We start from the raw sequence: 16,311 nt of genomic DNA, 5'->3' as shown, positions 1-16,311 counted from the left end.
GGCACAAGGTTGCTTGTTATAGGAAAAAAATAGCAATTAAGCACTTTGCTAGGCATTCGAGTTTTGTTGACTGGCAGTATGGGAAACCATAGTGTTTCGTTTATTTTTGTAAATAGCCCTGTTTTTGACCGGGTCCTCTTTCTGTTAATGTTCCCAGAATACGTGTCAGTGTTGCATGCCGCGATAGTTTCAGGCGTGCGCCTGACAAGTGCGCGTGGGGCGGAACAGGAGAAAGGGGCAGGTGAGAAAAAGGTGCACACCACGATCAGAGGAGGCACTGGTAGTTCCATTGGTATTTTTTAAGAAGTTGCCTCCCCGCCAACATCCAGAATCCCCGCATGGCCGCTGAGCTTGAACAGGGTGGGGGGGGGGTAAATGAAAAAGGCACCGGATCCGTAATAGCTCTTCACTTGACTGCAGCCGGCAATAACAGCGGGAGCAGCCGCAGATAAGAGCGCCTCTGCGTGTGTGCCTGAGAGGAGCAGAGAGCGTCCCCCCGACAGCGCTCTGACACTTTTTTCCCCCCTCTCCCGGCTCCCTTTTCTCTCCCCCACCAACCCCTAGGATCCAATGATAGCTGGACAAGTCAGCAAGCCCGCGCTGCTGTCGCTGCGGAGTGAGATGAAGGCAGAGGCGAGAAGCGAGGAGGCGGCGGCGGCCACTTCAGACGGAGAGCTGAGCGAACCCCCGAGCGAGCCCCTGCCCGAGTCCGCGAACCCCGATGACAGCCAGGAGGCCCCCGGCAAGCTCTTCGGTGAGTGCGCTTGAGTGTTTACATTTTTTTGCAGAACAGGGCTGTGGTGTCCCGCGGTGCACCCCCTCCTTTTACTCCTGCCATGGTCATTTATTGTATACCGACAGCGCGCTAGTTTACATTACAATCTATCCATGCCCTGCCTAGTGAGACCCACACTGCGCAGGTAAATATGGAAACATAAAAGGGTACGGAATGACACTTTTTCGCTCCTCCTTTCAACATGGCTTTAGCGCTTGGAGCCTATCGGTGTGAACAAATGGCCCATTGTATATTTCAGGCGAAAACAGGAGCAATACATTAGAAAAACCTAAGTTTTATTGACAGTTCTAATGTTTTATGTTTGGCCTGCACTATCAGTGATGCCGAACAAAGCGCATCTCGGGTCCTTGTAATAATAAAATGTCTATTATAAAAAAATCTAAGGAAATAAACAAATCTAGCATTCCGTGCCAGGATGTAACTAGGGGTGGCAGGCGCAGGCGAAGCCCGCAGGTGGAATGGTGGACGGGCAGAGAGGGCAGTGGCTCACACGCACAAAGTTTGTATCCGAAGAAGAGAGCAAACTTTTAATGTTGTGTTGGGCCTCTAGAACATAGATCAATACACGAGGAGGAGATTTCATTGAACAAACACAACAAAAAAACATTGTTGGAACTTTTCAATCTCCCACCAAACTGAGGTAACCATGTGTGTCTCCTTGCTATGCCTTTTACTGTCCCTTCCACCCTTGTTCGCTATTAAGCGCTCACCTGCTATATTCTGCTGAGTCCACATACTATAAATATCCTTAGTAAATATAAAACAAAATAGAACTATATTTCAAAGTGAAGTTATTAGAGGGCCATTCTTAAATAAAAATTAAGTTAGGAAAGAGTCAAAGAAGACAATGCAGTTAGAAAGGTAATTTTCTTTATTCAAGTATCTGGTTATTACAGTTGCTTTGGAGGTGCCTGGGACTCTGGCTCGAGTGCACCAGGCACACTTCAAGGGGAGATTTTAATAGCAGGTTGGGCTTCATAAAAGAGCGAGCCATCGGGGTCTGTACCCTACCAGTCCCACCTGATCACAGACACCTGTAGAGCGCCACCACCCGCGCACCTGTGAATCCTGGGTGAAGAGGTGCGCAGGCATGCACAGGCGCCTGCTTGAATGACAGGCACCTCAGACGCCTGGGCCGCAGCAACCCTGTAGTGAGTGACATCCAGTCAGAGGGACTGATCTGATGTTCACTGAAGTGTTCCACCTCATTCACCCCAATAGCTCAGTGCCATATATCGAGGCTAGGCAGAGTGCGCGCGTGTGGGCATCATGGCCTGTCATCTTGCAGTCCAAGAGCATTCTTTACGCACATGATGGTAAATGGTAGGGATGTAGGGGTGACATAGAAAATTACCCCCCAAACACACATTATATGTATATATATATATTTAGAGAGAGAGAGAGATAATGTATATAGATTATATAAATATGTTTGTGTATATATATATATAAATATATGTATATATATGGAGAGAGATAAATAGATACATATACATAGTACTTATTGAATAGTTTACTTATCCACAAAATAAGTCCATTCATACATAAATTGTAGGTTGATAGTTCCACAACATAATATGTTTCTTTCTTTCCAGCATGCCAGCTAGGACTGCCATGTATAGTTGTCATACATTCTCATTAAGACATAATTAGTGTGTTCTGTCTTTGCATTTTAGCATATTTATACATGTAAATTTAAGGTTCTAGAAGGTGGATCCATCTGTCGTGATTTTGGGGTATTATGAAAATATAGACCATGGTGTCCAGTTTGAAGTAGGATACATGTGTTGAATATTTACACACAGCTTGGCTGTAGGTTATTCAACTCGATAATGTGTCAACACGTGATATTTACGCCTTATACAATTATGCAGTTTGATAAAAATTCCATGCGGTTGAGTCCTGGGGAAAGATAGGTGCTCAGATCTTAAACTTCGATTATCCCTAACATTAGTACTACAGAAGTGATATTCATTATTCATCCATAGTAATATAGTATGCTAAATTATATTCACCAGTGAAAGGTCAAATAATATACAACAGGCAATATATAAATAGTAAATTCCGTACATGTCCATGATTCTTTTGAAAATGGGATGCTATATTTGGCCATTTGAGCAGTCTTGTAAAATTATCTTTGATTCTTTTGAATTTGCGTATAATTATTTTTACTGGCAGGGAAAACAACAATGTCTGTTTACACCTGTTCCCTGAAAGTTCCTGTTTTGATTCAATTCCTTATATTGAAAGCTAGTGATCTTGCTTACACCTAGAGGTACTACATGTGATAAACGTATAAACTGTCCATCTCTTTAAGAACCTTTTTAATCATCATGCCTAAGACAGAACTGTGATGATCAAAATAGAAAGGACACATGTAAACTCAGCACAGTAAATATGTATTTTATGCAAGAACTTAACTAACAAAGCTTGCATTTATTTGGTGGGCAAGGACAGCATTTAATATAAAAAATATTTGTCATGATGCCTAAAAAAGGATAAAGCATATGGGCATGTGGCAGACTAACCTAATTTACTTGTGCTTGGTTCTGTACATAGTGACATGTGATTAATTGTGGAGGGACTGTGTGTGACCTTAGGTGCACGCGGTGTTACCAAAGTCATTGTCAATGAGTGTCTGCCCTGAAGCATGAATGTGTTTTCTTGGAGTCTGCATGTGCGTACTGTCGGCTCAGCATCTCGCCCTGTCCACACAGAACAGCACCATAAGGCTGTCGGAAGGCATGCTCAGCCTCAGCTGAGGAGCAAATGCAGGTCCTTGGAGCACACAATGCACAATGCAGTTACTTTCATGGTGGCCTGGGTAGATTTAGCAAATCATGTCACAACCGAATATGAATGACAATGTTATATCGCAGAAAAGAACGCTCTAAGGGAAATATGGGGTCATACACATGTGTCAACTGTCAAAGTGTTACTTTACTTTTTTTTTAACATAAGGTATGTTGATTTAGGACCACACTTTCTTCTAAAGTCCCTGAAGGGAAGAAGACCTGAAAGTGTGCACCTAGAAAAAACTCAGACGTTGGTATTTTGGCGACTTGCTTTGCACCGTTCTCTTAGAAGAGCGGTCATTTATTGTCTAAAGTGTGCTCATGTGATCTAAATTTAAAGATACTGTTTAAAGTCATCCTTTCACGGCTGCTCTCCTGCTTTCTAACACAATTCAATTTGTGTGCCCGTTCTAAAACGTTCACAAAATATCCCCTCAAGGTCTTTGAAAAAGGCATGCTTTTATTGTGAGGCGTGAGAAAAGCAGACCTGGCAACATTTTAGAAGCTTGCATTTATCAGGAACAATTTAATATTACTAGCAGAACCCAAGCACATGCAGATGGAACATGAGGGGACCTTGTAGAAGGTCATGATGTATTGATGCAAATGGCGGGTTGAAGGTTAGAGTTTGTTCATAGCATGGTCTGTCCTTGTTATGGCAAAAAAAATGTACCCTTGGTTACTTGTACTTAAAGTGCTTTGGACAGGACGTATTTAATGGTTTCTTGTGTAAGAAGCCTGAAGCTAAAATGTAGTTCAGAGTGACCTTTATACAATTAAAAGATTTTAGGCCGCATATATTTATAAAATGAGGCAAAAGGTACTAAACATCAACACAAACCACTGTCTTTTGTGAAATTCTTTAGTATCGAAATTTCTTTCTTGTGGAGTTGTGAGGATAGGTACAGATGTCACCAGGTTAGTGGCAACAGTTGACAAGTCCTCCTTTGAAAAACAGACAACAAGTAAATTCCTTCTTTCTGCAAGGCCACCTGAAAAGAGGCTGCCAGAAACAGAGGATGAAACGAAGAGTGTATGTGTCTTCAATCCTGTGGTTAGAGCAAACTTTGAGAAGGTTTTACTTCACCTCTGATCCACATGACCCTCTCTCCACAGAGGTTCCAAACCCCAGGTGGCTTGTCTCCGATGCTTAACTTGTGCCGCTGGTTGCAGGTTGTGTGCACCAGAACTCATTTCTGGGGATGGAGACTTGTTTTTTATCATCAGACTTTGAACCAAAGCAAGAAAGAGAAAAGTTGAAACTGGAGAAAGAAAGAGAAAGGGCAGGGTGGCTAGAAAGTGACAAAGGAGAAATGAAAGCATGAATGATAAATAACCTGCAAGAGTGAGTAAAAATAGACGGGGCGCGGCAGGGATGAGAGAAAGAGGCATGTGGCATCTAGACTAAGTAGCCTCGATGTTTGTCAATCCTGCCATTTGGCAGCACCAGCGGACTACTAAAAAAATTGGACCACTGTGTTTTAAATAAATAAAGTAATTAACCAATGAATTATTAAATAAATACATAAGCACTGCCTACATCAGTGTCATGTTAACAGAGAGGTTTGCTTCCAGGGCTCTTTTTTATTATTTGTTTTTGTTTTGCCAGAACTCAGAGGGTAGCAGAATACTTCCATTAAGGGTCATGGTACGTTGGTGTGTTGTATGCAAGGTCTTACCTTTTGCACACGTGCCCTCACCATTGAATGGAACTGATGATGGGTCTTGTGGTTAGAAAATTGGCCCTAAAGAAGTTCTGAATTTCAATTCAGTCCCTTTGATAGTACATGAGACGGTGCCAGTAACATACATGTACTTAGAGGGCAAGACATTCTTCATAACAACTTAGCATGTAGAACAAGCTATAGGGAGATATTTCACAAGCCATAGCAGGTGTGAAATTGTGCACATATTCTTACTGTTCATTTTCACGGAGATAACGTTGCCCCAACACCATAGTGGAGAGGAAGTGTACTTTTCAAGATTCTCCTGTATGCGTATAGTTCTGCCTGGTTATTTGCATGTAGCATAGAATCTGCACCAGATAACCGCTGCATGAGTAACTTGTGAACTACAACATGATGTTACGATAGTGACCTGCCGGGAGATGTAAGTGCATCCATGCAGTAAAAGAAACACAGATTAACGACTACCTTCATAGTTCTGCGTAAAAGCCGTCCTCCCATAGTCCTACTTGGGTAAAATCTGTGGGCATGCAATTTCTCACTGACTGGCACCCACTTTTTTAGCTTCGGCACTAGAGGTTCACAATATTATGACTGTGTCAGCCAAAGCTAATGTTCTGCCGCACATTGCATGTTTTTCACCACTGGTTTCATTTTGCTATTTTAATTCTATATTTGCGAAATGCATGCTTTCTATATAAAAGTGATCACATGGGCTCGCGAAGAGCTTCCTCAGCATTTAAAAAAATAAATATAAGACCACCTGTGTTCACTTGATGTCCTTTTGCCGGCATGCTTTGGACTTTTGTAGCCTCTCAAAATGAGGCAGGTGTCCTACCAATTGATCGGTGTTGCTGTACTGCATCTAATTGGTTTGCTCTCTTATAACACATGGACATGCTCTTTTTGGTCCCCAAGTCCCGAAGTGTTTGTATTTGTTTTGAGTGAGTTCTTGAGCTTATCAACTCCTTCTGTGAATTTACTGTTAGATATCTCAACGGATGGTACAATGTTCACGTTTTTAGAATCTATACTTGGATGAATGTCAGGTCTTCGCATTTGTTGCTAAGGGCACCCTGGAGAATCATCAGCGCATGAAAAGGAATGAGGGGTGCTATATTAATTTCAACCCCACATACAGAAGACTTTCTTCTTGCATAGGGTCCGACAATGAGACAGAGCATAGATTCACACCATGACTGTCTCAAATATGTAAGTGTTGTTGGAAAAAGGGGCGTGGATGGTAAGCGGGTGAAAGAGCTGCTAGGACATGCCATTGTATTGTAGCAGCCTTTCAAAGCGTGTCTGCTCTGATGCACTAAATCCAATTCCAAAACAGGTGAAAACTCGCAAAAAATTCATGAAAATTACTCCAGATTCAGTTTCAAATGGACCACAAAAACCCGCAATATTTTACAGAACACTTCCCTCCTGCAATGAGTGTTAAAAGTCTGCGACATTTGTGGCTGTCCTGTAGATTAAAACGTTGGGCTTGCTTTCCTGATATTTTATAAAGAAAGCCAAGTTTCTCCTTTGATGGTATTCTGTGGCAAAGGTGTTTGCAAACTATTCTAAGGAATCCCTGTGTAGCCTCGTTCTCCGTCTGTCTTCAGGATGCCTGTTGAGAATGCGTTTACCCCATATTGTCATTGTATCAATGGTATTGTAACGTCAAACAAAAGGAGTAAAGCAAGACCGCTTGCATAGCCTGCAGTATGGCGCAAGCCGCCGCTAGTCGTAGGTGAGAGCCTTTCGCCTCTGCTGAATGTGGGCGCCTTATTGTGTGTCTACAAGACTCAAGTGCATTATTTCATCTTGTTGAGATCGAGCAAACCATTTTTCAAATCTTTATCAAGCTAAAATAAGCAGAGCAAAATCAATTCTAAAACAGAGCTATTTGTTCAATGCTCATGTCTGCCTCTGAAACAGACCTTGGTTTGCATTGTATAGTTCATTAATGTTTCCACATCAGAACCATGTCAGAAAGGTTTCGCTGTTGTTTCACCAAATCTTTTATTTCATTACTAACAGAAGGTTCATTGCTTGAATACACTCCAGTTTCATTCTGTTGGGACTCTACTGTTCCATGAAATCTCCTAGATTCTGAGTTTTGTGACTGTATGCATTTAACGTCTTGTCTGTGACAGATGACATTGACTTAGACTCCATGTGGTGTAAATTAGAATGGTCCGAGCATCACTTTCCTGACCTTAATGTCGCCAATGATAACTTACAAGGCGGTCATCAATACGTTGCTGCATTATCATTGGTCTACTTGTGAACAAGCCGTGAAACTTACCACGCAAAAGATTACTACGTTGTTGTTCTAACACAAAACATTCTGAAATTACTTTTTGGTAAAGTTTGCTTTACAGGTCTCTTTTTTTCAGGTCAATTGAGTACCAATTTATAAAAAAATATACAATTTCATGCTTTCAAGGTTTGCTTAGATTTTAATAATACAGGATGTTGTTGTGGGTACTGTAGTAGGTTCTGCAAGAAACGGTCTGGCTTCATGATTTGTCATGACGATGGGGCTCTGACCTTCATCATGTGGAGAGACGGCAGTATAGCGACAACCGGCTGTCATATGGGACTCCAGGGGCTTGGCAGAGTCCGGCGGGGTCTCAACCATCCCACATGGTCTAGGTTTCTGCTTCTCTGAAGGCCAAAAATGCTAAGATATGCCTGCATCTATTCTCATTTGCAACATCTGTTTGATTCTGTTTAAAATCCCAAACCTCCCTTTCACGTGCAGCCTGAATAAAACATGCCTTGCTGGTACTGCTGCAATGATATTGACTCATTAAAAAATACAGACTTTAAAATGTATTTCTTCCTGCAGACTTCTAAGGTGGAGGCTAACGCTGATGTAGAGGGAGAATTTATTATGGCAGGCAGCGTGTGAGTGACTGACAGCACTGTATGTTTGTAGGACTAAATTATCTTTAAAAGAAAATTAAATAGCTCAAAAAAGTTTTAACATTTCAAGTTCAGTTTATTTGCCTATGAAGACAGTCAAATCAATCAACTTTTCTGTCTTTGAAAGCTACAGAAAAGGAAATATATTTTTATGACTTTTTCAATGGTCTCTTCTGATGGTATGTGCGCTCTGCAATCCTTTAGCAGGTGTGAACACTAGAAACACTCAAAAAAATCCATCAGCCTTTATCTGAAAGTGAAAATTATAAAACCTTGTGATTAGTTTTGTAAGTGTTTAATGCTGTTCTAGGAAAACTAATTTGTTAGTGCTAAAGTTGTACAGGTGGTTGCAGGTGGTGGGCACCAGCACTTATTTTGGGGGATCGGGGCACATTTTTCATCATCATACTTTGGTCCGGAGCAAAAAAGAGAAAGGCAGAAAAGGGAAAAAGGGAAAGAAAAAAGAACCTGCAAGAATGAGGTAAAGTAACAGGATGGTGGAAGAGAGAGACATGAGGTGCAATCAAGACTAGGCTGCCTCAATATCCAGCAAGCCCTGCATCCAGCAGTCCCAGCGATTGGCTTAGAAAAACTCTGGCCTATAATATTATTATTATTATTATTATTATTATTATTATTATTATTATTATCAATAGTATTTATTATTTACAAATTTAGCACAGGCTTCCTTGCACTTTTAACTTCCATCCACTGATTGCAGATGGAAACACCCCGGTCTTGCTTTCCTCTAAGTGAACAGCACACTTGCTTGTACTCTTCAAAGTCCCGGGTGTGAGGATGTGAGTACATGATGAGCCATGAAATACAAAACTAAGACTTGAGTGGCATAGCCAGTGCTTGAAATGGAAAAATTAAAGTGCAGGTACTTTGTGCCAGAGTACCTGCTATTTTCTGAGAAGTGCCGGTTCTCCCCAATTAAAAGTATTAGGTCTCTCCTGAGAAGTGCTGGTACTCTCCTCCCAAAATAAAAAAGTGCTGATACTCCGTACCGGGTAGTATCGGCCCATTTAAAGCACTGGGCCGGCGTCTGTGGCGCAGCAGAACACGTTGAATCACCTCAGGCTTCTGGCAGGCTAAAATTGTTCCCCGGGCTTGTTCTGTTTGTATGTGCTTTACATTTTTGCTCTTAAGGTAACTGGCAAGGGCCAATACACCGATTTGTATGAGCTCTCTCAGTTTTTGTCCAAGTAAAAACGCTGCCTCCAGTGTCCAATTTCGAAAGTAAGAAAGGTAACTACTATTCCACGTTCCTCCCAAGCTCTCTGGCACACGTAACTCTGAGAAATATATCCTATAAGAAATGGCATGTGGGGCAGGCAAGGTCACCGAGGGGCTTCTTTCACTCACACATGAGTTGTGGAATCAAATGCATTCCAGTTCATTCAAGAGTTGGAAAAAATCCTGTTCTTCCACAGCATGTCTTCTGCATCCCAATGCCCTCCATTCCTCACTTCTCTCTCACATAATCTCTCTCTCTTTCTCTCTCTCTCTCTCTCTGTCGGTCTGTCTGTCTGTTTGGCTGTCTGGCTGTCTATCCATCAATCTAGCTTGAGTAGCTCTTCTAAAAGATCAGCTGTAGAGAGCCATGGCTAGCATAAAAGGGACCTCTCATTCCTGCCCTTTGCCTCATATGTATTCTAGAACTAAAATTACAAATGAAAAAACTAAATTAATTGGTTCTGTAATTAGCAACATGATTCTTTTCACTTTTGAAACTTCACTTTCTGCACCCGCCCCTTCCCATCCTGGTACCTCAATATTATATACTGCACTGACCAAGGTGACTTGTGAAACAAAATGCTTTAAAGATGTCAGAACGCTTTGCTGAGTGTAACCTGCACAGTGTGTTGGTGAATATATTTGAATGAAAGTAAGTTATTACTTAGAGTCAGACCCACCAAATTTGGTTTCTTGATGGAATATGAGACGATCCAGGAATGAGGCCAGTGTGTTGAGGGGGGGGGGGGGAGCTGTACCACATGTCATAGGCTGCTAAAGTCTGGCTCCCCCTATGGAGTCTATCCCTAGACCTACATCACTCTACCACTGCATTTCATTAATCAATCAAAGTTGTTAGTGAGAAGAGCAGAAATAATACATCCCATGGGATCACTTTTCAAGGTGCTATTCACCTAAGAAGCAGGTCTTTAGAGTCCCACAAGAAAGAAGCGGTGGTGTGAGAATCTTGGTCCTCAGGTAGGGTCTCGAGGACTTTTGCAGCCAAGCATTTGGGCGGGTCCAGAAGAAGAGGAGCTTTACTCCTTTTTTAGGAGTGATGCCCATGTGATTGCGAGTTTCAGTGCTGGAAACCCGCTGATGTTGGATTGAGGTTTTTACGTGATTGTGATGCAGCTTAACTCTAGTCGACAAACTTTATGTTGTATGTTGCCTCTGATTTGTATTTTATTATGTTATTGCAGAACTTGAGTATTGCATACCATCTAAAAGAGACAAAAAGGAAAATCTGTACTACCAGATCAGAATTGCACTTTTGTACAAATACGTACATCTTTTGTGGAACCATGCATTTCCTGTTTGGTCATTTCTTTTTAAATTACATGCTTTGAATTCAGTGGGTTAAGAAGATGTGAATACAGGACTTGTGCATTTTAAACATAATCTTTGCACCACAGCTGTTCCCATAATTTTGTTCTGTCTTGTTAGAAAAAGTGCACACATGTGAAGCAGTATGCCCCAGGTGGGATACTGCTTCATCTGATAACGACTGATGTTCCCACAACTAGTTTTTACTGATGCTCGAAAATCACACTTGATTTTACTGGAGGGAAAACAGCTGGTAAAATCTGTTAAGGGTTGGACTGCAAGCGCAATCCGACCCCAGGCATTAGCCCCTGCCTGACCCACTTTAAGGCATGGGGGAGCTTGTAATATTCCCGCCTGCCTGGCCACATACCCCCCTTCCCTCTGTATCCCTCACTACTCCCTCCTCCCACCCCAAGACCAGCACTGCCCTCTACACTTACATTTGCCACCTGCTCACCTGAACATACGAATTAATCCTCATACAAGAGGAACAATCATGCGAAATATTGCCCAGTAAAACGGAGTCTGCGCAGTTATTCCCCATTCCATGTGATTTCTTTATAGTAAGCAAATGTAGGTGCAGAGATACCATCCGGTACAGTAAATTCTGGTATCTCTGCACCTAAATCTGTGCTATCCGTATTCACAGTCTTAGCAGAGGATCACAACTTTAAACCTAAAATTATGCTTGAAAACTGAAAGACTGCATTTATTCTTTTGATTCGTGATCCAGATGCATTCCTTCGGTGCTGCTAATGTGGGCAATGCCTTTGGTGACTCTCTGGCAGTGCAATGTGAGGGGCAGTCTTTACTTTATGATTCTTATGTTTACAATGATTACTTGGACAATTGGCAAAGAGAGTGTTGGTATTGATTAATAGTTTGGTGTAATGATTCTCCATTAGGGCTTGATGTGGTTAAGATTGTTATAATTGTTGTAAGGTACTTGTAAGTGACATGGGCCAATACTATCAAAGATGGATTAATTGACTTATAGTGAATTAAGTTAGTAGAAAAACATATGTGCTGAAGACGCAGGGAAGAATGATAAAATTATGTGATTAGGATTATGATTAAGGGAGTTCATTTGTGAATATATATTGTTTGCACACCTTTTTAAAACTTATATAGCTATATTGCATAAAGATGATTATCAGCATGCGATGATTCTTTGCCCATGCACACCTTGATAATGGTAGCATTATATTCTGAACTATACAACGTTTTGATTTTCTAATTGTAAATTTGATAGGCCACACTTGTGTAGTAAAGAGGATGTAGTAGGCTTATAGTAATCACACCAGTGTCCAATTAATGAGCAAGTACCACAGTATTTGGGTCGAATAGAGAGCGATCCCGTGCCTACTGTGAGAAAGCCCGCTCAAGTGGGTGAAATGGCAGTGTGGTGGAAGAGTCGCACTTTCTAACCAGCCGTGGCCTGTGCAGGTAGGAGCGGCGGGGCAGTGGGGCTGGGTGGGGGGGGGGGTGTATTTCGACAGAAGATGATGAGGGAAACTTAAATAAATACTACTTTTTCCCTCGTCATCGTCTTGTCGAAATCCCCCTCAACCCAGCCACACCTCCCCACCACTCTTACCTACACAGGCCAAGGCTGGTCCTAACATGAAACACTGGTCATGTGTTTTGCGCATCGGAGCATTTGGACAATTTGTTTGATGAGGAAAGAATTAATAACTTTTTTCAGACCATACATGGCAGATCCAAGAGCAGCAGTTTACTCTTTGTTTGGACATGACATCACGTTACTACTTCCTGTATCGCAGTCATGATTTAAGTCAAATGTGACTTGATGTCATGTATCTCAAATATCATTGAGATAGGCGCTGGTGGGGGGTGATTGTTTTCCATGCAGCAGCAGATTATAGTCCTAATGTTATTACAGTGTGATGCTGAATTTCAGGTAGAACTATTGCTGTAAATTTGTCCTGAATATTATGTAAAAACAATGACAGATACTAAATACTCTAGGATGAAAATGTGATTTGATGGTTAGAGTCAAGCGCATTTCAATGTAATGCTCAGAAAATTCAAGCAGCCGTATGCGAGTATTTGTAACGTCCATAGATACTATCAAGTGAAACAAACCTCAAAAACAGAATATTATGGAAAAGGGCCTAGCCACATTTATGAAAACACCCACCGAGTGACAAGTCAAACTGTTGAAGAGTTCTGGCAACATACAAGATGGCTTGTAGACCCAGCATTCCCGGCTAGCTGAGACACTTCAAAGCCACGCAGAATCCACGTCCTAGATAGGATGAGTATGATACACGTGTTCGATAACCTGTGCTCACCCTTGGGTAGCTTGGCACCAAGCAGTCAGTCTTATGTTCAGGGTCCAAGTGTAAAGTATTGGCACAACACCACCCTCACATCACATTGTGTACGCTACACAAAAACTCCACCCGTTTGTATAGAACACTAGTCTTTGTATTACACACACATGGAAATCAAAACAAGATACATATTGTATACACACTTTACAGTTATATGCAGTTGTTGAACTTTCCCATTAGCAGAAGTCAAAATGAGATACCCATTGTACATACACTTTACAGTTATATGCAATTGTTGAACTTTCCTAATAGCAGCCGAATGACATGAACATATATGCCCTATTCAGAGATATTCATCCAACACGACATTCCTCAATATTGCATACCCCTAACAGTTGCAATGGTCAAGCAATCACAGGTCTTTGACTATGCCTTGTGACCCAGCCACTCAGGCACTCAGCTACACCAGCCAACGATACATGTTGCCACTGCTGGCACCACGTTGATTAGATTGTCAGAACCACCTAAAATAGAAAGAAACAGTTCTTTAGTTTAATCCATCCAGATTAGACATCCAGAGGCCCATCTGCACCTGCATGCAGGGACGGCTTTAGGGCAGTGCGACTGGTGCGGCTGCACTGGGCGCTGTAACCTCAGGTGGCTCTGTGTTTAGCAATATCTTTTGATAGGAGAAATGAGGAGCACTTTTGCAGGTGGTAGTGAGAGAATCCAAGGAGGCAACCATGGGACGTGGGGGCGCCAAAAGTCACTGTCGCACCGGGCGCCACCAGCCCTAAAGCCGGCCCTGCCTGCATGAGTGCAGGATCAATATCCCCCGTAGACGAAAGGTTGTGACCCAGAAGGCTGGTGCTCTTCCAAGTCTGGAGCACTGTTTCCCCTCAAGCAGAGGTGTGAGCTGTCATAGCTCCTGACAGCCAGCCGTAGGTGCCCACAAGGCACACAAGACCCCTCAGTCCAGGGAGAGAGAGGTGGCAACCTCGTATGGAAGCTGCGATGTCAGACACTGTTGTCCTCCCAATCTGGTGGTCAAAGACAATCTCAGTTCCCCGCTCAGGTCCCCAAACACTCCTCGGACACCACATGCTCCAGAGTGCAAGCTAGCACAGGTCCCCTGGTTGTAAGCATGGGTTCCTCAGACTCACTCTGCAAGCTTACCACACACTCTTCTAACTCCTCACATCCGGGCACCTCAGGTGAGCTGCTGATCTTTATAAGCACACTCCTCTGCACAGTGTGATGACTGTGCAAATCAGAACGGTGCTTTTCCCAACTGACGATCACTTCTACCAGTTTCTGCCGCCCCTGCGCAGTTATTACGATCTTGTTGAAATGGGGAGATCCTTTGTGTCCTTGTGATCTCATGGATAGGAGGCCAGCCGCCCGGCCCTTGGAGAGTACCTAAGGACCCCGGCCGCGACAATTGCCACTTAGCTGCAGGTCAGCAATGTCCACGCAAAATCTAGCAGGTGATAGTCCCCTTACTGGAGCACAACAAGCTGAAGGCCACCACTAGCCTGCGAATAATCTAGTTGAAGTCCCTCCTGCCCTAATGATTCCTCGTGTCGATATCCCAATGTCAAACTATCGTGATATAGTTACAAATCCAAAAGCAATTTTAACTTCAGAGGCCCGAGCCCCAGTAGTTATACCCACAATGGCATTTGAAGGCACAAACAGTTCAAAAGGCCTCCTTTGAAATCCACAGGGCCTCTCTAAACTTTGCCCTGTCTGACTTCCTACCCCAGGAGGTTTCATCACTATCTTTATAGGGGCCAAGACCCTGCCCCTTGGAATGCAGGTGCCAATTCCACCCCCATATAACTATCCCAGAAAGGCCCCTCAGAGTTAGAGGTCTGCAGTTTCCTTTGAGCCCGCCCTAGTTTATCGTCTTCTATCAGGAATACCCGGATGTAGCTGTCCCCACAGCATCCAGATGTGAATTTGGAGACAGGACTACAGGCACACAGAGCCACAAGTACTGAAATGCCCACTTTGCCAAAGAGACATATCCACACACATAATGTCAGATCCACTCATACTACCGGAGAGGATTCGTCATTACGCACTCATCAATATCAAACACTATACTGCTACTATTCTGCATGTAGGAAATACTGCTCAATAGCCTTTCCTTACATCCCCCCATGCTAATCCAATGCGAGAAGCAGGCCCCATCATACCGAACACACCATCTAGTGCCATTCAGAACCCTTGCATGTTACTCACACACACAAATCCTCTGCCTCTTCCGGCACCACACCCTGTCCCTAAGTAGAACCTTGGCACAAAGCTTTTTAAATGCCATGATCAGTAACAGAAACCTGTACACACAGGGCAAATCTGTGGCATAATCAATGAGCTACCTCCATGGATGGCCCAACCAGTGCTTCCTGCCCACAGAGGTGCATTCAAGTTGCATGCCCTGGTTATATGTCTTACCCTTGACAAGGGACTTACAGCTCACTTGAATCAGCCAATTATTTAGACACCAATCACCAGTATGTATATGACAAGTAAATCACTTTGGCACTGAATGGCAGTCTCAAACGCGCTCAAAGTCATAGGCCAGCAAAACAAGGTCCAAACATGAGGTCGGCAGCCAAAAAGGTTAGGGGAGACCACGCCAACAGATGCCAGGTCTAAAATTGACACTACGACAAACTGTGCCAAACACCCTCCCAGCTCCTCTAAAGCAACTGGCCAAGTGACAAACTGCAAACCCATGAACCTAGTGATGACTCTTCAGCCCACAATCCTCCAATTCTGACAAAGTATTTGACTAACCCCACCCTCCTGAATGCATAACTTCTGGGATGCATCTCCAGGCCTACCAAACCTAAGACAATCCTCGCAATTATTTTTGGGAACCTTTATGTTAACTGACCCTTGAGTTTTTATTGTATGCCACCCTCTGTATTTGTTTCTAGACTCTATTGTTTGGTCTTTATTGAATGTAGGAAATCAGAGATCCAAGAAAACTAAGAGATCACCTACAAGGTTCCATATCTGTACAGACAACTATCTACGAGCCTGACCCACAAGTTTTGAAGTCAGGATTGTAGGAAGCTGGCTCTGTATATACTATACCAAAGTAAAGTATAGTGTGCACAGATTTTAGTGGATCCCCAGAGGCTTTACAGAGGCTAAAGTAGGTAATACTAATGCTCTCTTTTGTGGTAGTGTGGACAAGCCGTTAGGCTTATCAGAGGGCAGTGCTAAGCATCTGTTGT

The 16,311-nt window shown here is 42.9% G+C and overlaps 1 protein-coding gene across 1 annotated transcript in view; it reads left to right on the top strand.

Annotated features, from left to right (window-relative positions):
* The first annotated feature begins 500 nt into the window (after positions 1–500).
* POU6F2 (POU class 6 homeobox 2) overlaps positions 501–16,311 on the top strand; it is an 884,429-nt gene continuing 868,618 nt past the window's right edge. The window contains exon 1 of the mRNA XM_085607439.1: positions 501–754. Within this exon, the coding sequence (XP_085463565.1) occupies positions 571–754 (184 nt within the window). The 5' untranslated portion in view covers positions 501–570. The remainder of the gene's footprint in view (positions 755–16,311) is intronic.

This window comes from Triturus cristatus, chromosome 5_2 (assembly GCF_964204655.1).
Source record: "Triturus cristatus chromosome 5_2, aTriCri1.1, whole genome shotgun sequence".
NCBI lineage: Eukaryota > Metazoa > Chordata > Amphibia > Caudata > Salamandridae > Triturus > Triturus cristatus.
Note: the sequence above shows the minus strand (reverse complement) of the source record. Positions and strands in the feature narration are given on the sequence as shown.